This window comes from Talaromyces stipitatus, genomic scaffold, assembly GCF_000003125.1.
Source record: "Talaromyces stipitatus ATCC 10500 scf_1105507295527 genomic scaffold, whole genome shotgun sequence".
NCBI classification, from domain to species: Eukaryota; Fungi; Ascomycota; class Eurotiomycetes; order Eurotiales; family Trichocomaceae; genus Talaromyces; species Talaromyces stipitatus.
The window spans coordinates 1189573-1210190 of NW_002990114.1; the positions used below are offsets into that span (position 1 = coordinate 1189573).

Here is a 20618-nt window from a genome sequence, read left to right on the forward strand (position 1 = left end):
TGGATCCTTTGTCTAGCCTTTCTCATTCATTTCTTGATTTCGGATAAGCGAGCTCTTAGTACCTGGGTTGTGTGGTCAGACACACCCGATATCAAACGAGATGGATGCTCTACTTAATTGCTTCTTGGCCTTTTCGAAACAGAAACAAAATGATTGGAAAGAGACTGAAGGTTCATATTCCCATATTTTAAAAATTTAGCCAAACTAATCTCGTCTGTAGAACAAGCACAAAATATCGAGAAGGAGCCATCATGGAACTCGCCCGAAGACAACATCTGCATGCTCGAAGCCTTTGAATGGTACACTCCACACGATGGACGACACTGGAAACGCCTCCAACAAGCTCTACCAGAACTAAAGGACATCGGAATTGATAATATCCTCCTCCCACCGGGGTGTAAAGCCATGAATCCATCTGGAAACGGCTACGATATCCACGACCTCTATGATCTGGGAGAATTCGATCAAAAGGGGACTGTGGCGACGAAATGGGGCACAAAACAGGATTTGGTGACCCTGGCGCAGCTGGCGGAGCAGTTGGGGATAGGGATTTATTGGGATGCGGTGCTGAATCACAAGGCTGGTGCGGATAGGAAGGAGAGGTGTTTGGCTGTTACTGTTGATCCTGAAGGTATATCCATCCCGAGAGAGATTGGAAAACTGTATCAAGGGTTGACAGAGTCTGATTAAGATCGAAATATCGACCTCACAAAACCCCAGGAAATAGAAGCATGGGTGGGTTTCGACTTCTCCAACCGCGGGGAAACATACAGCAAAATGAAATATAACTGGCAGCACTTCAACGGTACAGACTACAACGATATAGACCACAAATCAGCGATTTACAAAATCTTCGCCCCCGGGAAAGATTGGGCCAAGGACGTGAGTACCGAAAACGGGAATTATGATTATCTCATGTTTGCGAATCTGGATCATTCGCATCCGGAAGTTCGAGAGGATATTTTGAATTGGACGAATTGGATTGGTGCACAATTACCTTTGCGAGGGATGAGGTTGGATGCTGTTAAACATTATTCAGCTGAGTTTCAAAAGTTGTTGGTTGATCACGTCCGGCGTACGAGGAAGGAATGGTTCTTTGTTAGTGAATTCTGGTCCGGAGATGTGCTAGAGATACAGGAATATCTTAAACGGTTTGATTATAAAGTGTATGCTTTTGATGCGCCGTTGTGTCAGAGGCTATCTGCTGTTTCACAGACTCGGGGGGCGGATTTGAGGTTGGTGTTTGAGAAGACTTTGGTCAAGTGTGAGCCGGAGAATGCTGTGGTATGTGTCTGTCTGATCGTCTGAAGCGAGGCTGGTAACTTATGTCTAGGGCAGACATTTGTGATGAATCATGACACAGTGAGTATAACTTTTTCTATCTGAGAGAGAAGTACGGACTAACAATTAAAGCAACCCAAACAAGCATTGGAAGTAAGCTGACAAAGACACACATGTCATGACTTGCATGAAACTAATTCCATCCAATCAGGCTCCTATACCTCCGTCATTCAAACCACTTGCCTACGCCCTCATCCTCCTCCGCAAGGACGGCTATCCCTGCATATTCTACGGCGATTTATACGGTATATGCAGCAGCGTCCCAGCAAAAATGGCAAAACAGAAACCCATGACTCAGTCACGTATCCCTAAAGAGCTGCAGGGCCTCCCCGCAATGATATTAGCTAGGAAATTATATGCGTACGGCGAACAGCAAGACTACTTCTTGCAACGGAACTGTGTCGGATTTGTGCGATACGGAAATGCTAGACATCCAGCGGGTTTGGCATGCGTAATGAATAATGGGTTAACGGCTATAAACTTACGGATGCATGTTGGGAAGAGGCATGCTGGTGAGAGGTGGAGTGATGTTCTTCTCGACAATAATCAAGCTTTGGGTGTGGAGGATTTGAAAAATGGGAAGGATAATGAAAAGACAGGAAAGATAGGTAAGAGGAGAGTAGTTCAGATAAGTTCAAAGGGGTATGCGGACTTTCCGGTTGCGAGTATGAGTGTTGGTGTATGGGTTAATGAGGCAGCGGAGGGGAGGGAGAGGTTTGTTGGGATGAATTTGTGAGTTACTTTTGTTTATTTGGTCTGATGTTGAGGATTGCTGACAATGCGCATAGTAATAGCGATATATACTCATACTAGCAGAGCTTACGCTCTGCTAATTAGAATGCCGAGTATTCTCACAAAGTGATTGGTATTGGCTGGGATCGAGAAGGTAATCTGAGATATTCCAATCCCAGAACTTGATGCCTTACAGTGGACTGAGTTCTTCAATCACGCATTTTTATTTAGCTAGTCATAATTCAACTAATACTGAGCATGAATCAATCTAATCACAATATACTCCAATCATCATTCTCATTATCCAACCCATAGTTGCCATATAGCCATGCAAGTGCAATCATCAAAAACAAAAATCGGAAAACAAGCAAAGAACGCTATGATGAGAGTCGTAGATACGTAGTCCGGTGGGAGTACATGATGCTGAAAGAGGTACATTGCAGAAAATGCGGCAAGTCGTTTCATTCGTCAATTTGGAAAGAAGATATCAAACGGTTTCGTTGATGTCAATTTGAAGCTTGGTATGATCATCTTCGTAAGCGACGACAGGCTCGTTACTCTCGGTAATGGTAACTTTCTCGGGCTTAATGGAGTAATTATCGTCTTGACCGGGAGCGGAATCGTTGTGTTGAGGGGCATTGAGAATAATAGCGGGCTCGTCGGCTTTATCATCGTGTGCAGGAACACGGCTATCATCTTCAGTAATGGCAGGACCCTCTATCCGAGTGATAGTAAACTCATCATCTTGGGTACCGGTAGAATCATTGTGTTGAGGGGCGCTGGTAATAGTAGCGGGTTCATCGTCTTCATATTCTTGTGCAGCAACAGGGTCATCATCTTGAATGACTGCAGGGTTCTCTATTTGAGTTATACAAGAGTCGTCACCTTGACCAATGGCAGAGTCATTGTTTTCAGCGGCGGCAGCGCTGACGTGGGTTGCCTCCGGAAGCTTATCAACCGACTCATTACGGTCAATGGAAGGCGTGTTTTCGGGGACTTCAGCCGTTGTTGTTTCTGTCAGGGGTTCGATGATCCCAATATGTGTTCCAACTGCAGGCACCGGTATCGCCTCTTGTTCATGTGTTTCAACAACTGTAATCTCGTCGTGTGGTTGTTCCACCGGCTGCACGACTGCATCTACCGATGGAACAACCTCCTCTACCCCTTTAACCACTCGTTGAACTTGACCAAGCCTCTCCACGCAGCTCTCACTTTTAGAAACAGGGACTTCTGTCGAAATTTGAGTCAGGACTGATGTAGAACTGGTTAGGTATACATGAGTACTAACTGCTGGGAAATCCCCGAACTGGACAACGTCGGATCCGTGAGTGCGTCTAATCGGGCGGCCGCCAAAGACGACTGCGAGGACGGCGATGAGCATACTAACAGCGGTAATAATGTTTCGTCGATCGCTTGCTAGGACCCGTAGGGACTTGATGATGAGAGTATGTAAATCGGGATCCTGGTTGCGGTTCCTAGGTCTTACATGGTCATAGGCTGGAATATCACGTTCAAATTTCTGCGGCTCGTGCCTTGGGGGACTTTTCGTTCTATCGTGGACTCCGCCGCCCAAGCCATCAATCTCCTCCTGTGTAATTCTAGTTTGACGGTTGGGCTCCGCCTGGTTCACCATCGGCTTTGTCACTTGGATCTGTTCCTTTTCCACTGCGAGAAGGTTCTCCTCCTTTATTCTCTGTTCGACCTCGAATTTGACCTCGTATGGCAGCCACAGACTGACTTGCACGTCCACACGCTCAATCTCTTTCCACGCTGCCGTCCAGGCGCCTTCCCTCATCAAGCCATTTGCTGCATAGAATTTGACGTCCCACTTTCTCAAATTGTCTCGATGATTCACATGACAACCGCAATCCACACAGGCTCCTTTATTCTCTTCTCTTGAGTCTTGCGGGTTCTCCGAGATATCTTCGCTTTCGGATTCACTTGTCTCGTGATTATTGAAATGGCCATTCTCCAATCTCGGCTTCTGCAATTCCAAGCTTTCTAGCAGTCGTTCCTCTAGCAGTCCATAGTCTTCTTGAGGGTGTTGAATAAGTAAGCCACGATCACGTAGTAGGCCAGAGGCTATGATCTTTTCCTCCAACAATTTCCATCGCCGCCAATACAAAGGTGGCAGAACTTTTTCGAGGATCTGCCTATCCGGCAAAGTCATTCCTGGGGCAAGGACCACAGTTGGCTGAATGATCGTGCAATGTAATAAGACAAGTGGGTTTTCTCTTTTGATCGGTGACCTTTTCGGCGTTCCTCCAGCCGAGTGGTAACCCTGTCGTCTGAGAAGCGGTGAACCAAGCGACCGTACCGAAGTAGGTGAGCCACGGAACATTGATTTACGTCTTGACATGATATCTTCATCTTCCTCGTCTTCGGTCTGCATCAGTATTGCTTTGACTGAGCTTGGATGTCGAAAGGGAGAATTGCGATCGCGTATTTTTTGGTGGACCGGACTGCCATATGACCTGTATTCCTCTTGCTCCTCATACATTTCCCCTATGCTGTCTCTGCCATATACGGATTGTTCTTTAGGATGTACCAGAACAGAATCTGGAATTGACGAAAGCGAGGATCGACTGGATGATGACTTCGTGCCTGCTGGGCTATCTTCTTCGACTGTATCTTGTAGATATCTTTCTGTTTCAGATTGTCGACGAGACGAGGATGTTGAAGGTGCGGAATGCCCTTCCATTGCATCTTCTGTATGCATCTCGGGCTGGGGAGTGTCGGAAACATCTGGCGGTATTTCGGCTGTCGCAACTGCTGAAGTGAGGCCCTCACCTTGGTCGGATGGTGTTTCTGGATTCCCGAGAGGTTTCTCATGGTCAAGCCGTGCTTCTTCCATGATTCCTTCAACCTACAAACGTTGATAATTCCTGTCTTGTCTGACGAGCCCTTCAAGCAACTCCCAAGATTGTTTGTTCTGCTTGTATGTGCTCAACGAAAGCCAATGACCCTACCTTGGTTTGCCAATTGCAGCAGAAATGCAAGATAAACAGACAACAACAGATACTCCAACAACGAGAATAGCAATTCTCATGATAAAACAACACGAGTCCGCGGTCAAGATAACCGTTGACGTGGTGGCTGGACACATTGTTAACCTCTCTCCGTTGTACCGGGCAACCACCAATCACAGTCCACAGAGAGGCTGGTATAAGCGCCTTCTCTGATTGGACAGCAACCACGACCTACGACCTACGACCATACAATTTTCATTACCTCGATATTTATAAAGCTGTATTCGAAGACATGCCTTCCGCAGAATTTTTTACTGGCAAGACTTTCCTTTGAGTCCTAGCCATTTAGTCAAAACAACGCGACAGTATATTGACACGGAGTTTGCGGTGGAGTTAAGCAGGGATCCGATTTAGCCGATTCTGACATGTAGGCTGTAGCTGTGAAAAGAGCGCAACGACACCATGTCCAAGTGACCATTCTGCCGGGCAAAGACATGTCGATAAGCTGTATCGTCAGTCTGCTGCCAGTCTGCCAAGCATGTCTGGTGGGTTTCGGTGTCGGATCCGTCTTGACGTATGCTGGATGTTGTCATTGCGGACAGTCAGAAAATGTAGACATCGCATTGCGTAGTGGTATTCCAGTCAGTTCGGTCCAAATGACTGAGTATTCTGTATAATTTGTATGAATATCAATGATACCAACCATGATCTGTAGAGCTGGGATGGACTGAATATAAAAAGAGAAAAGAGAAGAGACGACGTCAGTATAAATCCTATCACGTGACCGTGGCTATCCACTCACAGCGAGCCGGTGGCCCCCGTGACCCCGATTGGCCGGCGAAAAGTTTTCGGGTTGTTTGGCCCTGATGCTGTCCTTCTCCGTCCATCCATCATCCCTTCTCTAAAAATCTTCATTCTTCTGCTTCTGCATCCTTCGTGTTGCTTGCTTATCGCTCTAGTGCCCAACTCCTCTCTTGTTGTCTTTTCTGTTTCATCTTGTATATTTGACATAAGTCGCAATGGCCGCCTCTGCCTCCGTTCCCGCCCTTGAGCCTAAGAAGCTCAGCGGTCTCGACCTCTACTCTCGATTCGCCTTTGCTGGTGCTGTCTGCTGCTCCGTCACTCACGGTGCTTTGACCCCTGTCGATGTGTAAGTTTGTTCTTTTGTTCTTTCTATCATGTTGATGAGTGAGCACGCAACGACAATTACGATTGATATGTGGTGCTGGTGAAGTTCATCACCATTGAGGGATTTCTTCTTGCCGCATCTTACCCGGCGCGTTTCGCGAAACAACTACAAACAACTTTCGATTGATTGTCTTGATTATCTGCATCGAAGACTAACACATCACAGCGTTAAGACCCGTATTCAGCTTGACCCCGTCACATACAACCGCGGTCTTTTCGGTGGTATCCGACAGGTCATCCAAAACGAGGGTGCCGGCGCCCTCTTGACTGGTTTCGGTCCTACCGCTGCTGGTTACTTCCTCCAGGGTGCCTTCAAGTTTGGAGGTTACGAATTCTTCAAGCAGCAATGGATTAACCAGCTCGGTTATGAGACCGCCTCCAACAACCGAACTGCCATCTACCTCGCCTCTTCCGCCACCGCTGAGTTCTTCGCTGATATCGCTCTCTGCCCTCTTGAGGCTACTCGTATCCGTCTCGTCTCTGAGCCTACCTTCGCCAACGGTCTCCTCGGTGGTTTCTCCAAGATCTTGAAGAATGAGGGTGTCGGTGCTTTCTACTCTGGATTCGGACCTATCCTCTTCAAGCAGTACGTCATGAGAAATTGCGCTTCGGATTGTTCCTGCTAACACAGTGTACAGAGTTCCCTACACCATGGCCAAGTTCGTCGTCTACGAGAAGGTCTCTGAGGCTATCTACGGAGTTGTTGACAAGAACACCCTTTCCGACGGTGGCAAGACTGCTGTCAACCTTGGATCTGGTCTCATTGCTGGTTTCGCTGCCGCCATCGTCTCTCAGCCTGCCGACACTATGCTTTCCAAGATTAACAAGACCAAGGGTCTCCCTGGTGAGGGCACTATGACTCGTCTCTTCAAGATTGGAAAGGAGCTCGGTCTCCGCGGCTCTTACTCTGGTATTGGTGCTCGTTTGTTCATGGTTGGTACTTTGACCGCTGGTCAATTCGCCATTTACGGAGGTATGTTTTTTTTTTTCTTTTGTTTCTGCATGATTATGTTTAAGATTAATGGCTGATAAAATTATCTAGACATCAAGCGTTTGATTGGTGCCACCGGTGGTGTTGAGATTGCCCCTGCCAAATAAATGACTTAACCTCGCATGCACGATCCGGAGAAGCGAAACATGACACGAAAGGGAATGGATCGCTTAACTATAAAAGACAATTACGTTCCTCCCAGACATTTGATTTGGGAATAACGTAGCGCATATTCAGTTTCATTTCCACGTTCATCAGATACCAAAGTTGGGTAGATGGACTTGTAACACGAGTTTACCCACGTTCTTCTTCTTACTATCTCTCTTGATTTGTTGTACTTCATTTCCTTTGTCACGCTTATCTGTAGATCATGATGCACTTTATAGTTAATAGAACATTCCATTTTGTGTGATAGACTGTCTGATTCGGTTCAAGAATGGAAGTTTTAAGTTCGTACATCCATGGACTGGACCATCGCAAAGAAATCCGGGGTCGGGGTAGATTGACTTGCCGAGGCAATCCATCGATTCCAATATATTTAATAAACCTTGGAAATGTCATACCAACCCAACTTCTTCTATTATACATGAGCCTATTGATGGAAACAATAAAATGGCCCAACCAGCATATATCGACATTTCCACCAGCAAATGGGAACAAGTCAGTAGTAGCCTCATCCCAGCCGAATGGCGCTTAGACGACAAATATATCCCTCGCGGGATGCGACTATCGCCTTCGGATTCTGTGCACAAGTTCAATGAATTCGGTGATGAATACGAAACGAGCCTGTTTGATATTCCCAGAAAATGTGGCATTCTGACTGCTCGGGAAGTAAGAATTACAGAAGGATACGATGTCCAGAGTCTATTGAAGGAGATTGCGGAAAAGGGCTTGAGTGCTGAGGAGGTTACCTTGGCGTTTTGCAAGGTTCGTTCGTCCTCTATTGAGCATATCCCTGCTGCAGCTTGTCTAACGTTTGACTAGAGAACAGCTATCGCGCAGCAATTAACACGTTGCATAACTGAGCCACTGTTCTCATCTGCTCTCGCTCAAGCGCGTCAATTAGACGACCATCTCGCACGCACAGGTCAAACCGTCGGCCTTTTTCACGGCCTCCCCGTCTCAGTCAAGGATAACTTCAACATCAAGGGAGTAGACTCATCCCTCGGCGTTGCGGCACTATCCTTCAGACCCGCCACTCAAAATGCAGCCTTGGTCGACCTCCTCCACTCCCTAGGTGCAGTCATAATCGCAAAGACGAACATCCCGCAAACATTGGGATTACTAGATAGCGTCAATCATGTCTTTGGCCGGACTTTGAACCCTTCTAACCCTCAGCTTACCCCTGGTGGAAGTTCAGGTGGTGAAGGTGTCCTGGTCGCCATGAGAGGGTCAATGATTGGCTTCGGCACTGATTTGGGAGGCAGCATCCGTATTCCGGCAATGTGCAATAATATCTATGGCATGAAGCCTAGTGTTGGTCGAATCTCGTATGAAGGGCAAACGGGTTTTGGGCTTGGAGGTTCGTTGCATGTTGCTTTGAAACCTACGGCTGGTCCAATTGCGCGGTCAGTGCAGGATATTGATTTTGTGATGAGGGAGCTTGTTCCGAGGGGGGAAGTATTTGCGAATGATTGTATTCCTGGTTTTTGGCCTTCAACTTCTGTGCAGTCCATGAAGAAGCTGCGAGTTGGTATACTCCGTCACGACGGGCTTGTTACACCCTTACCTCCAATCACGAATATATTGAATGAAGTCGGTCGAATCCTCGCCAACAGCAAAATTGTTGATATTGAAGTCGTCGATATACCTACCCCACCAATTATGAAAGACTGCTTCGTGAATGCAGGAAGACTAATGAGTGTCGACGGTAGCATTCCAATGCTCGATCTGATATTTTCAACGGATGAACCGCTCGTCCCATCGTTGAAGGGCATGTCGCGTCGAAAGCCATACACAATTGAGGAGTTATGTTCAATGAACGCGCAGCGCGAGAAAATTGAAATCGAAATGCGGAAGTCGTTGTGGTCGTTACCTCCGTCGTCTGCATCAGGGCAAATAGGACATGTTGATGCTATCATACTGCCTGTAGCAGCTCACCCGGTACCTCGGCATGACCAATACGGGTGTGTGTCTTATACAAGCGCATTTAATCTATTAGACTATCCGGCTGGTGTAATCCCAGTTCGGAAGATGACCGAAGCAGACCTACGGCTTGAGATGAATCCTGGGGAGAAGGTTCTGTCGAGATGGGATGCTAATAATAAAAAGTTATGTACGGTTTACCACACTAACGCCGTCGTCAAACTATCAAGTATGCTGATATTCTGGAAAATAGGGCAAGGAGATAGATCAGTCTATCTCAACTCACCGCTAAGTGTGCAAGTGGTCACGCCGAAATTGCACGATTATGAGCTGTGTCAAGCTATGAGTATTATTGACTCGACTCTGAAGGATCATTATGGACAGAAAGAGGGCAACAGGGCCATGCTTTGACTGATTACCAATGTACTGACCAGTGAAATGGGCAATTATACCTGGACTCCATGTTGGGAGCGTCTCTGGATGTCCGAGCGATTGGGCTCATGCGGAGGGGTACGACTTAATATGTAGTTACTACTGCCAACGAGCTTTGGAACCTACTATAAATACTGTGAAGGTAGTGAATACAAATGGTTATCGGATTCATTTTCACCAATGATTATTGAAGATTTCTTTCTCTGCTTGGGCCATATAACTCGACGGAACTTCTCGTCTCATGAAGTGGTTCTTTGTGTGTAGAGCAGATGGCCAGAAGGGAGAGCTAAGCCTACAGTTAAGCAAACTCTGCCCCAATCTCATTCAGCATGATGGCATGATCCGTACCGTAAGTGTCACCATCTCTAGCAATCACTTCACGTACCCAAGGACCACGAGGATTGAACGAAGCCTTATACGGCAAAGCCCGCATAACAAGGCCATATGTACACGCAATAGGATCAACCGGGAGAGACTCGCCCGTCTCCTCGGATAGGCCAGCTTTGATGTCGAATGACCATAGCAATTGGGCAACGACAATCCAGATAACATTGCGTGCAAAATATCGCCCCGGGCAGGTACGTCTTCCATATCCGAAGACGGCCGTGGGCAAGGCTTTAAGAGTTTTGCCGTCCTCTTCGAGCCAGCGATCCGGTATGAAATCGTCGGGGTCTGAGCCGAACAGAGCTTCTTCCCGGGAGATTGTCCACACATTTGGAATGATAACGGATCCCTTGGGAATGATATATCCATTATACGTAGCCTCCTCCCGGTTCAAATGAGGGACGCCCTCAGGACCCGCAGGTCGCCAACGGAATATCTCTTCGACGATCGCGGTGATATATGGCAGGTTAGGTTTGTCATCTGGCGTTGGAAGTCGATTGCGCCCCACAACAGTATACAGCTGCTCGCGTGCTTTTGCGATGAAGCCTTGATCCTGTGTGATACAAGCTACCACAAACCAAATTAAGCTGTCTGTAGTTCCGTCCAGTGCGGCATCGATCATAGTACCCAGTTCAAATGCCAGCTCATCCATAGGCATATCTAGGCCATCTTTCTCAACAGTCTTTTTGAGATGTTTTGATATAGTCCAATCGTCCGACTCCAGGCCCCGTCGAAAGTTTTCGATACGCAAATCGTACTTGGTTTTGTAGTGAGTTTCGGCCTTTGTTTTCCATGGGGCTAAGAATCCTGGTAGATTGTTAAGTATAGGGAACTGGTCAACAATGTGCGCGCCAACCTTGATGAAATCGGAAAATTCGTCGTTGAGTTCGATAACGGTGCGAAGCACAGGGTCGTTGGAGTCTTTGATTCGGAAGCCATACAGCAACATATGGATGATGCTGGCGGTTGTTCGCTGAAAGATTCCTTGGACATCAACACCAGCGCCGCCTGCATTTTCCAGGAGATCGTGCATTAATTGCTGTGATTCCAGAGTCTGGAATGGAAGGTAGGCGGCTGTTGAGGTCGAGTTTAACACTGAAACTTGTAGCCTTTGATGCTGTCGGAACTGCTCCGTGTAGTTCATCATGAGAATATTGAGTCCTTTCAAAGCCAACTCGGTAGCCAACTGCAGCCAGATTAGCTCTTGTTCGCGTTAACAAGCTAAATTGGTAACTCACAAAAAGACGAGGCCGGTCTGAAAATGTGGCTCCACGCTTGGCCAGGAGGTCGTGGACGACTTCCGATGTAGACAGAATGATGACAGGCTGTCCAAGCATGTTGACGTGAACAATGGGCCCATACTGCTTGCTCCATTCACGATATGTCCTCCATCCGTGAGACTTGGGAGCTTGGTGGACATTGCCAATTATCGGCAATGGCTTGGGACCAGGTGGTAGAGGAAACGATGAAGTCGATTTTGGTCGTGTGAGGATATAAATACCTATTACTAATCCAACAATGGCTATGTAGGTCGTCAAATTCATGACGAGATCTAGCATGGCCGAGAAACAAGCACAGGAGTCACCCGATGGTTCATAAGCGGAATATACCGAGATCTCACAGTTTCTTGATAATTTCCCGTTTGATGGAGGCTCGATATCGTTATATAGCCATCACAGATAAACAAGACCGCTTCCCGTTGAGGCTGAGCAAGACCCAACCAACAACCAACAAGTTACCTTCCAACCAAGTCATGTACCGCGCGGATCTGTGTCCATATTTAGAATTTAGGGCTCTCCATGGATAAGATCCATGAGAATTTAGCATATCCATATCCGTATCCGTTAAATTTTAAGAGCACGGATGTATCCGCGGATATTATCCATGGATCCATGGATCCATGGATATGTGTTAGTATTATTTACAAAGAGAATCTTTCAGTATAAGGAGCTTCCTCATGGTTCCACTGCTCAAAGACCACCTCCGTAAGCTAAGAAGATCCCGTCCAGTATTAAATACTCTCTCAACATCAACCTCTGCTGCTGGAACAGCTAAATAATCCTATGCAGCCGCTGCCATGCGTGGATATTCATCTATATGACCTCTCCACCATGTGTAAATCCAATTTCTCTTCTTCTTATCAAATTCTACAACATCAGAATTGAGATATCATGCAATATCGGAGGATTTTTCTGCAGGCTTTTGCGACTTTGCCTTGATCTTACTCATCATCTCTGAACAATGGTCTTATACGGATTTTGAAACGCAGCTGATGGTCCTGGTTCTTCTGAAGCTATAGAAAGTTCAGGCTTATAAGTTATAGAATACTGGATCTCAAGCTGCTCTTGCATAGCAGTAATAATATCCTTAGCTTCATCCTGTAACTCATGCTCAAGAACAAGCTTCTTAAACTGAGGATCCAACAGCGTTATAATATAGAGAATATCGCATGAATCATCCATAAGAGTATAGTGCTTGTTATATTTTGTCATGGCACTTTTAACTGCATTAGCGATATCTATGTCAAAGTCCTTGAAGTTTCTCTCCCTATCCTGAACTTCTTGTAGAAGATCAAAGAGCTAATAATAGATAGCTAAAGACTGACTGATTTGTGGAATATTAGTAGAGAGCTTCAGTGTATATCTATTAAACTCTGCAAGGACTATCTGGATTTGTCCAAGCTAATTCCAGTCTTGGTCAGTAAAAGGAGGTAAGATATGATTCATCTTAAGATATTCCTGAATCTGAGGAGCAGCCTATTGAAAGTTAGCTATATGTTTTTCAAGATCATTAAGGCCCATACATTCCAAGCATCATTGAGCATGCAATAAGAGGAATTCCAGCGAGTAGTAACATCATACTGAATAAGCTTTGAATCTATCCCTTTTATCTAGCATAGATTCTGCCACTCTCTCTTTCGCTCTGTGGTTATAGAGATGTATAAACTCAGAATGTGTATGCGAGAGAAAGCACATTGTGATTGTATAAGAGATAGATTATTCTCTAAATCTTCAATGATCTAAAGGTCTCCTGTAACATCACTAGCTTTTAAAACAGTAAGAAATTCCTTAACAATAAGATTTAGGATATATGCAAGACAGCAAATAAAGCTACCTTCTCCTTGATATCTTATTGCTTGCTGAATATTGCCTTGTTCATAATCAGCTTTGAGCAAATCATAGAGAATTTCAGCTATTGCTAGATTATTGCTTGCATTATCACCAGTAATGGAAAGAAGCTTAGCTCTGATGTCTAGCTCGCATAGAACCTTATAGATAATAGATACTAGATTCTCACCAGTATCAGGGCCTTCTATCTCTTGAAAGTCAAGAAATCTATGCTGAGGCTGAAAATCTGCTGTAATCCAATGGCCAATAATTGCAAAGATCTTGTAGCCATTTGCACTCTTCCATCTATTAAGAGAGTGCAATAGTACTATAATTCTCTATTTTTCCAAGCTCATTCTTTAGTTGTATCCGAGCCTCGGCAAATTCTTTGTCAATACGGCGGGAAAATGAATTCGAAGATCCATATTTGCAAGAAAATCCTGGAAGATTGCTCTAGATCTGCCTGAAAAGAGGATCATCAAATGTTGAAAATGGCTGCATTGTTCCGATAGCCCAGTTTAAAATATTTTGATCAAGAAGTTCTTGTGGAGATTGTAAAGGCTGAGCTCTAACATAGGAAAGCATTGAACTCTGAGACGATGTGATAGCTATATATATTAACATAGATATATATAATAAATACCAGTAGAAATAGTCATCTAAAGAAGTGTCATGATCTTTATAGATACCATGCTTCTGCCCTAAATGCTTCTGCAAGTTGCTAGTTAAACCCTTGGTAACTGACTTAAGAGTAGTCCATTTCTCTAAAGCTGTACAACGTAGACAAGAATACTGTATGTCTGCTTTTATCTTTCTAGTCTGTTTATCAAAGAAGGTCTTCCCTTGTAGTAATGTTTGTTCAAAATAGGTATAGACCCATGAAGTTTCTTTTCGCTGCCTCTTTGGCCTTGGAGGTTTAAGAAAAGGATTCATTAAAGTTAATGACTGAATTTGTGAAGCTAAATCGTTTGGAGTAAGAGAGCTACTTTGTGATGTAGCATATTCGAGAGTATCAAGAGCTTCGGCAGCCTGGCTTTCAACCTGATCTTCAAGATCAGCTTCATCATCACTACTACCATTTGCAAGCTTCTAAAAGCCTGGCTGGCGTGTATTCTCTCGATGGGGGTGAATAAATCCGTCCATTATGCTGGTAGATTTTGAAGCTGAAGAAGCAGCCTAGAAGTTTATTTATGAAATGATGTCTCGGAGCAGAATAATAATTTCCTGTTACACGTGGACTCTATCCATGAATATTCATGGATACTGCACGCGTATCCGTATCCATATCCGCGAAATCTCAAGACTTCGGATATATCCATGGATATTATCCATGAAAAAAAAAACGTGTTCATATCCGTAAGATCCATATCCGCGTATCCATGGAGAGCCCTAATTTAGATGGGCAGGGAATCCAGCACCGTGTGTGAATCGGATTAGCGACATCAAGGAAGTACTCATCGTCGTGTTGAAGCAAAGTAGTTATACGGGGTGAAGTGTTAGTGAGGAAGGCCGATATGATAAGCTCCTATCTTATCTTATCGGTGCCGAGGCATCCCTTCGGTTACATCCTTGTTACTCTCTTACAATTGCTTTGTGTAGCTCTGGCTGACAAACCCTTTCAAGCAAGTTATAAATCGGGTTTATCTCTTATCCCGACTGCAATTGCTTTAACCTTTCTGTATCCACTCCAAACCTCTGTACGTCGTCCTTTGTGTGGAGACCCCAGCTTCTCCGCATTTTCTGTCAAAGTACTAAACTGTCTCGATCTGCCAGGCTGTCACTTTCTTTCCCCAATTGACATTTTACCATTCAGAAAAGCTGACGGACACAATGGCCAGCGAAGCAGCAGCCCAAGTTCAACTCAAAAACTTCGAGTCCATCTTCTCCCTCGAAGGCAAAGTCGCCGTCGTAACGGGTGGCTCTCGCGGTCTGGGATTGCATGTCGCGAGCGGTTTCCTCCAAGCGGGCGCATCGAAAGTCTATATCTCATCACGCAAAGCGTCAGCATGCGATGAAGCTGTTGCTGCGCTCAATGCGCTCCCCAACAAGAGGCCGGGTGCACAAGCTATCGCTGTCCCAGCGGATGGCTCCAAGATGGCCGAATTAGATCGATTGGTTGCCGAAGTGTCCAAGACAACCGATCATGTTGATATCTTGTTCGCAAATGCCGGTGCGACTTGGGGAGCCCCATACGATGAATATCCCGAGAATGCGTTTAGTAAGGTGATGGATTTGAATGTTAAGGGCGTTTTTTATACTATTCAGAAGTATGCACTATCTTTCATCCCTTCACTATGATAGGTGATGTTAACAGCAATAGGTTCACTCCACTACTCGAGAAAAAAGCTACACTCGAAGACCCCTCACGAGTCATCATCACCGCCTCCGTAGCCGGCATCGGTATCGGCACCGTCGGCCCTCACGGAACATATGCATATTCCGCCTCCAAAGCCGCAGCAATCAGTTTAACAAAGACTCTAGCCGTCGAATTGGGACCACGACACATCTTGACAAACGCCGTTGCACCCGGTTTCTATCCATCCAAAATGGCGAATGGATTGATGGAATTGGCTGGTGGAGTGGAGAAGCTGGCGGCAGAGTCGCCGAATGGACGTGTCGGTCATCCGGAGGATATTGCAGGGTTAGTAGTCTTCTTGTCTAGTCGCGCCGCATTGCATATTAACGGGGATGTTATTACAACGGATGGTGGGAGGTTGTTGGGCGGTTATAAACTGTAATCATCCTCAAATAGCTATCTGATATTGGTCAACTGGTGCATTGGTGCCACAGTACATAAAGCCAATCTGGTCTCTGTCTCGAGCACTAAGTATAAATACAAATTCCTATATACCGTGTCTAGGTACCCAAGTGACTGTTGTAAGCAGCTAGCACGAAACTGGAGGGCTTAAGGCTTCGACCGGGGTTGTCTTATCATCAACTGTAGATGTCGTTAGCGATGGCTTCTCAATAGCTGTAAAATCGATAGAGCTCACTCGGAAGGGCAATTTCCCTTTCCCCCCAAATGGCGTCAAATCCATGCTTATATCCTTCACCTTCTCGAACCCACTTTGCTCGTACAATCGGATCCCTTCCATTGTGGCCTCCAAATAGGAAATACGGCCTAATCTATCCGCCTCGTCTAGTCCCCACTGAACTAGTCTGCGTCCTATTCCTTTCCTCTGATAGTCTGGATGCACGGCTAATGCAATCAGATATACTCGCTTACGAAGTTTGACTGGAGCATCAGACCCCGTTTCCGAAGAAGGAACAGCAAGGACTTCCCTCCTCGCCGTGTTCAGCAATCTCGCAAACACGGCTGTAGCCTGCACCTGCATCTGAGGCACGCCTAGCGAGAGCCGATCCTGAACCTCTTCTTCAATGGATTTCGTGAGTACTTCATCCTCGTAAAAAATCATCCACCGCGCTTCACCGACAATCCGACCGGTGGAGTCATCGATAGCTTTGAATGCAAAGAATCGATTCGCTGGCTTTCCTTTACCTTCGCTTTTCTCGTTCTCTCTGAACTGTGATTTGATTCGTTGTTCTCCTAGGGCATCAATAGTGGATTCTTTGAGTGGTCCATCGAAGAGGGTGGAGTATAACACAGGGAAAGCTGATTCAGCAAGGCAGACGATGGGTCTGATATCGTCGGGTGAGGTGGGGGAGATGGTGATGGCCATGTCGGATATGTAGTGATTTCTACTAGGTTGGAGTATTCTCCCAAGGTGCGTTTTCTCTCGAGACTCAACTTTGCGTGTATGTGTCAGATTCAGAAAAAGCAATGCTTTTTAATGTGACTCATCAAACAGCAGCGATCTAGGCAGCAATATATCCGCATCGCAGGCTGGCACTAGATTAGTCAGGTTGGAATACCATTCCTGAACCTGAGAACGCCTTCACGAACCATTCTCGACTTCTTGTCTCTTCTGGACATAAAGAATAGGGTATCCTGTAACATTGATCAAAAAGAAGAGAAACAAGAGGTAACTGACCGTTGAGAACTAAGTCCAATGCTCAAGAGCGGTCAGATGCCGGACTATGTAAGACACTTCGCATAGATGCATGGTCTCTTTCTAATTGTCGCTTCCGTCCACCACAAGACTCATAAGAAGCGCCTTTGATGTTGGTAGTAGTATCTCAAGATCGAGAGAGAGAGAGGTGATAAATGAGATACAGAAGCACAAGGGAGTATATTCTACTGGTCAGGCGCGGAGCCCCTACTACTAACATCTACTATGTAAGCGACTAGTATATACGCTAAACCTAATCGGGATAGAACATACTGGCTGTGTGCACGTGACTTCTCCAGACCAATCACATGCCTCGCTCCTTCTCCAAACGGAATCAACTCTCGACTTCAACAACAACGACTGTATCCTTTCTGTATGTAATTATCCCAGCTCACATCACTCCTTGCCACTCCCTACCACCGTTTCTTTTCTTTGTTGTCTTATTATTATTACCTCTAATTCATTCATCTCCTTTTCTTGCGTCCTGTTGAGAATCTCTACTCGCATCGCGACAGTGTACCTTACCCTTTTCTTTGATCCATTTCTATCCAAGCACACATGGCTGCTCAACCCACGCGGCAATGGGGTGTTACTCCCCCAATTTCCATGAATCTCCCGACTCCCGAAGAACTCGCTGCCAACGATGACTTGATCGCCGAATTGAAGGCGCAGAACAACTTCGAATTGCCCGCAGAGACAGAGCGGAGACAACAGACACTGCAACTCATTCAAAAAGTTGTGATAGAATTCGTCAAGACAGTCGGTCGACGGAAAGGTCTTTCTCCAGCAGTACTGGAAGCGGCTGGTGGCAAAATTTTTACGTATGGTAGTTACCGGCTAGGTGTCTACGGCCCAGGTACGTCTACCATATGAGATGGCTCAATGAAGGAAGTAGCACGATATTCTGATGATGAGCAGGATCTGATATCGACACCCTGATCGTCGCGCCCAAACACGTATTGATCGATGATTTCTTCTCTGACTTCCCCCCAATCCTGGAGCGGATGTCTCCACCTGGTGCGATCGAAAAGATGACCCCAGTCCCCGACGCGTTCGTGCCTATCATCAAGTTGGAATTTTCTGGTATCAGTCTCGATCTTATCTTTGCTCGCTTGATACTTCCATCTATTCCCCTCAATCTTGATCTGAAGAATAATGACTACTTGCGGGGCTTGGATGACAAGGAAGTGCGGTCTCTTAATGGCACTCGTGTCACCGATCAGATTTTGGAGCTTGTACCTCAGCAAAAAACATTCCGACTAGCATTGAGAGCTATTAAACTGTGGGCACAGCGTATGTTTGATATCAAGTGATAGCCTTTGGCGAAGTTGCTAACGAGTCTTAGGTCGTGCTATTTACTCGAACATCGTTGGATTTCCTGGAGGTGTCGCATGGGCAATGCTGGTTGCACGAGTATGCCAGCTGTATCCTCAAGCTACAGGATCTGTCATAGTTGGCAAGTTCTTCCGTATTATGACCAAATGGGCATGGCCGCAGCCAGTGTTGCTGAAGCCAATTGAGGATGGTCCTTTGCAAATCAAAGTGTGGAATCCAAAGGTAAGATACACATCGTTTTACTGTCTTCAGTGTAAGAGTCATGGTTCTAAATAAAGAACAGATCTACCACACCGACCGATTCCACTTGATGCCTATCATCACGCCTGCTTATCCGTCGATGTGCGCCACCCACAACATTTCGTTATCGACCAAAGCCGTCATTCTACGCGAGTTACAGCGCGGAGGAGACATTGTCGACAAGATTTTCGCCAAACAGCTCACTTGGAACGATCTATTCACTCGGCATACATTCTTTTCAAAGGACTATAAGTACTATCTCCAAATCACTGCCTCAAGCAAAACCAAAGAAGCAGATTCAGTCTGGTCAGGTCTGGTGGAATCCAAACTTAGACATCTGGTTGGTGCTTTGGATAGGAAAAATATCATTGCGGTTGCGCATCCCTTTCCCAAAGGCTTTGAAAGAATACATGTGGTGAAAGATGACGCAGAAGCAGAACAGGTCAAAAACGGGTCAACCAAGTACCAAGCGCAAGGAACAAAGACAGAAACAACAGACCAGACCAAGGACCCAGCACATACTGCTGCTGCCGAGAACGGCGCACAGGATATTCAGGTCCCGGATCCCGAGACTAAGGGTGCGGTTGATAGTCGTACAATATACACCACCACTTATTACATTGGTCTTGAGCTCAAGCCTCTCGAGCCAGGTGCTTCGCGCTCCCTCGATATTTCCACCGACGCCAACATATTCAAGTCGACATGTACTTCGTGGCAAGGATTTCAGGAAGGGATCAATGACCTTAGTATCACACATGTCAGAAGGTATTTATTCTGGTTGTGTCGTGTTATCGTACTAAATGTCTAACCACATGCAAGTTTCGATTTACCCGACGATGTTTTCGAGCCTGGGGAGACGCGACCTGTCCGACCAAAGAAGAAGCTCCCGAAGCCGTCAACTGCAGCGGTTCCTCAGAAGCGAAGCATTGACGCTGTAGACGTAAGTCGCATAGAGTCGAGTAACTTCATTGCAGCCAAACGACTGAAGCGCTGCTTCAACAATATCTTGGCCTTGTGCGTCCGCTAATAGGTTGATAGGACACCATGCACTCCGAAGCGAAGCGACAAGTATCATCGAATGGTTTCAGCCATGCAGCCACGCCGGCTTGATTCAACAATCTCGCGTCAACTTTGCATGTTGCAACACCTAGCATGAAAAGATGATATTTGATACTTAACACATGAGACACCCGCGCCACGGGTATGATTTCGATCATATTTGTCTGCTGCCATACGGTCTCGTAACCAGCCAATAATCTTTCATGATGAGGGTTTACCTGACCTCGTATGTTATTGGCTATATCGTCGCTTACTCTTTACAGTGATCCGGTAACCAGTTTGACTACACTACCTACGTGGTGGTATGATCGAGCTCGCTTACTAGGTTGGTGAACCCCTCTAACTCTTATTTTCTCCTATCAGAGGTCTCCTGCGTGTCCTTGCTTTCGATATATGAAAGCTGAAAGAACCCGAAACGAGATGCGACGAACTCGGCAAAAGTCGATTTAAAACGAAATAATTATCTAGTTGATTGTTGGCATTTGTTTGTATGACGCAAGAGGAGCTAGACGACTAGATCAGAGATATGCTTCACTTGATCATCTCCCCAGTCAGTATTATCTAACTGGCTGAAGCATGTCAGATATTTGAGCGTATTCTAGATAGATACTCTAATGAAGCCAGTCGTAAGTACTTTGATACTGTCATGTAGAAGTACATACATATATATAGTCTGACGAGAATGGGCGAACATACGCACTCAAATGGACGCTATGCCACAGCACATTCGCAGTAGCCAAGCTTT

At 45.9% G+C, this 20618-nt stretch overlaps 9 protein-coding genes across 9 annotated transcripts, besides 2 other annotated features; 5 read left to right on the forward strand and 4 right to left on the reverse strand.

Annotated features, from left to right (window-relative positions):
* Window positions 1–100: 100 nt before the first annotated feature.
* Window positions 101–2077, forward strand: TSTA_084740 (alpha-amylase, putative; the record flags this gene model as incomplete). The annotated part of the gene is made up of 6 exons (XM_002478161.1): window positions 101–170; window positions 221–631; window positions 692–1284; window positions 1339–1362; window positions 1414–1434; window positions 1493–2077. 6 exons carry the CDS (start codon window positions 101–103, stop codon window positions 2075–2077), a joined length of 1704 nt encoding a protein of 567 aa, XP_002478206.1.
* Window positions 2078–2560: 483 nt separating this feature from the next.
* TSTA_084750 (uncharacterized protein) lies at window positions 2561–4927 on the reverse strand (the record flags this gene model as incomplete). Its single annotated transcript, XM_002478162.1, has 2 exons — window positions 2561–3535; window positions 3560–4927. 2 exons carry the CDS (start codon window positions 4925–4927, stop codon window positions 2561–2563), a joined length of 2343 nt encoding a protein of 780 aa, XP_002478207.1.
* A 1134-nt stretch (window positions 4928–6061) lies between these two features.
* On the forward strand, window positions 6062–7328 carry TSTA_084760 (mitochondrial phosphate carrier protein (Mir1), putative; the record flags this gene model as incomplete). Its single annotated transcript, XM_002478163.1, has 4 exons — window positions 6062–6192; window positions 6397–6816; window positions 6869–7203; window positions 7273–7328. The coding sequence occupies 4 exons, from the start codon at window positions 6062–6064 to the stop codon at window positions 7326–7328; spliced, it is 942 nt and encodes a 313-aa protein (XP_002478208.1).
* A 505-nt stretch (window positions 7329–7833) lies between these two features.
* TSTA_084770 (general amidase, putative) lies at window positions 7834–9717 on the forward strand (the record flags this gene model as incomplete). The annotated part of the gene is made up of 3 exons (XM_002478164.1): window positions 7834–8148; window positions 8206–9496; window positions 9560–9717. 3 exons carry the CDS (start codon window positions 7834–7836, stop codon window positions 9715–9717), a joined length of 1764 nt encoding a protein of 587 aa, XP_002478209.1.
* Window positions 9718–10036: 319 nt separating this feature from the next.
* On the reverse strand, window positions 10037–11681 carry TSTA_084780 (cytochrome P450, putative; the record flags this gene model as incomplete). The annotated part of the gene is made up of 2 exons (XM_002478165.1): window positions 10037–11308; window positions 11361–11681. 2 exons carry the CDS (start codon window positions 11679–11681, stop codon window positions 10037–10039), a joined length of 1593 nt encoding a protein of 530 aa, XP_002478210.1.
* A 373-nt stretch (window positions 11682–12054) lies between these two features.
* Window positions 12055–12411: a mobile genetic element.
* TSTA_084790 (uncharacterized protein) lies at window positions 12351–13654 on the reverse strand (the record flags this gene model as incomplete). The annotated part of the gene is made up of 4 exons (XM_002478166.1): window positions 12351–12701; window positions 12926–12999; window positions 13237–13528; window positions 13628–13654. The coding sequence occupies 4 exons, from the start codon at window positions 13652–13654 to the stop codon at window positions 12351–12353; spliced, it is 744 nt and encodes a 247-aa protein (XP_002478211.1).
* Window positions 12932–13534: a mobile genetic element.
* A 1405-nt stretch (window positions 13655–15059) lies between the features above and the next one.
* TSTA_084800 (oxidoreductase, short-chain dehydrogenase/reductase family) lies at window positions 15060–15967 on the forward strand (the record flags this gene model as incomplete). Its single annotated transcript, XM_002478167.1, has 2 exons — window positions 15060–15496; window positions 15550–15967. 2 exons carry the CDS (start codon window positions 15060–15062, stop codon window positions 15965–15967), a joined length of 855 nt encoding a protein of 284 aa, XP_002478212.1.
* A 167-nt stretch (window positions 15968–16134) lies between these two features.
* TSTA_084810 (uncharacterized protein) lies at window positions 16135–16909 on the reverse strand (the record flags this gene model as incomplete). Its single annotated transcript, XM_002478168.1, has 2 exons — window positions 16135–16167; window positions 16223–16909. The coding sequence occupies 2 exons, from the start codon at window positions 16907–16909 to the stop codon at window positions 16135–16137; spliced, it is 720 nt and encodes a 239-aa protein (XP_002478213.1).
* Window positions 16910–17797: 888 nt separating this feature from the next.
* Window positions 17798–20504, forward strand: TSTA_084820 (poly(A) polymerase Pap; the record flags this gene model as incomplete). The annotated part of the gene is made up of 6 exons (XM_002478169.1): window positions 17798–18095; window positions 18158–18532; window positions 18585–18796; window positions 18858–19579; window positions 19634–19754; window positions 19853–20504. The coding sequence occupies 6 exons, from the start codon at window positions 17798–17800 to the stop codon at window positions 19922–19924; spliced, it is 1800 nt and encodes a 599-aa protein (XP_002478214.1). The 3' UTR covers window positions 19925–20504.
* Between the last annotated feature and the right edge of the window lie 114 nt (window positions 20505–20618).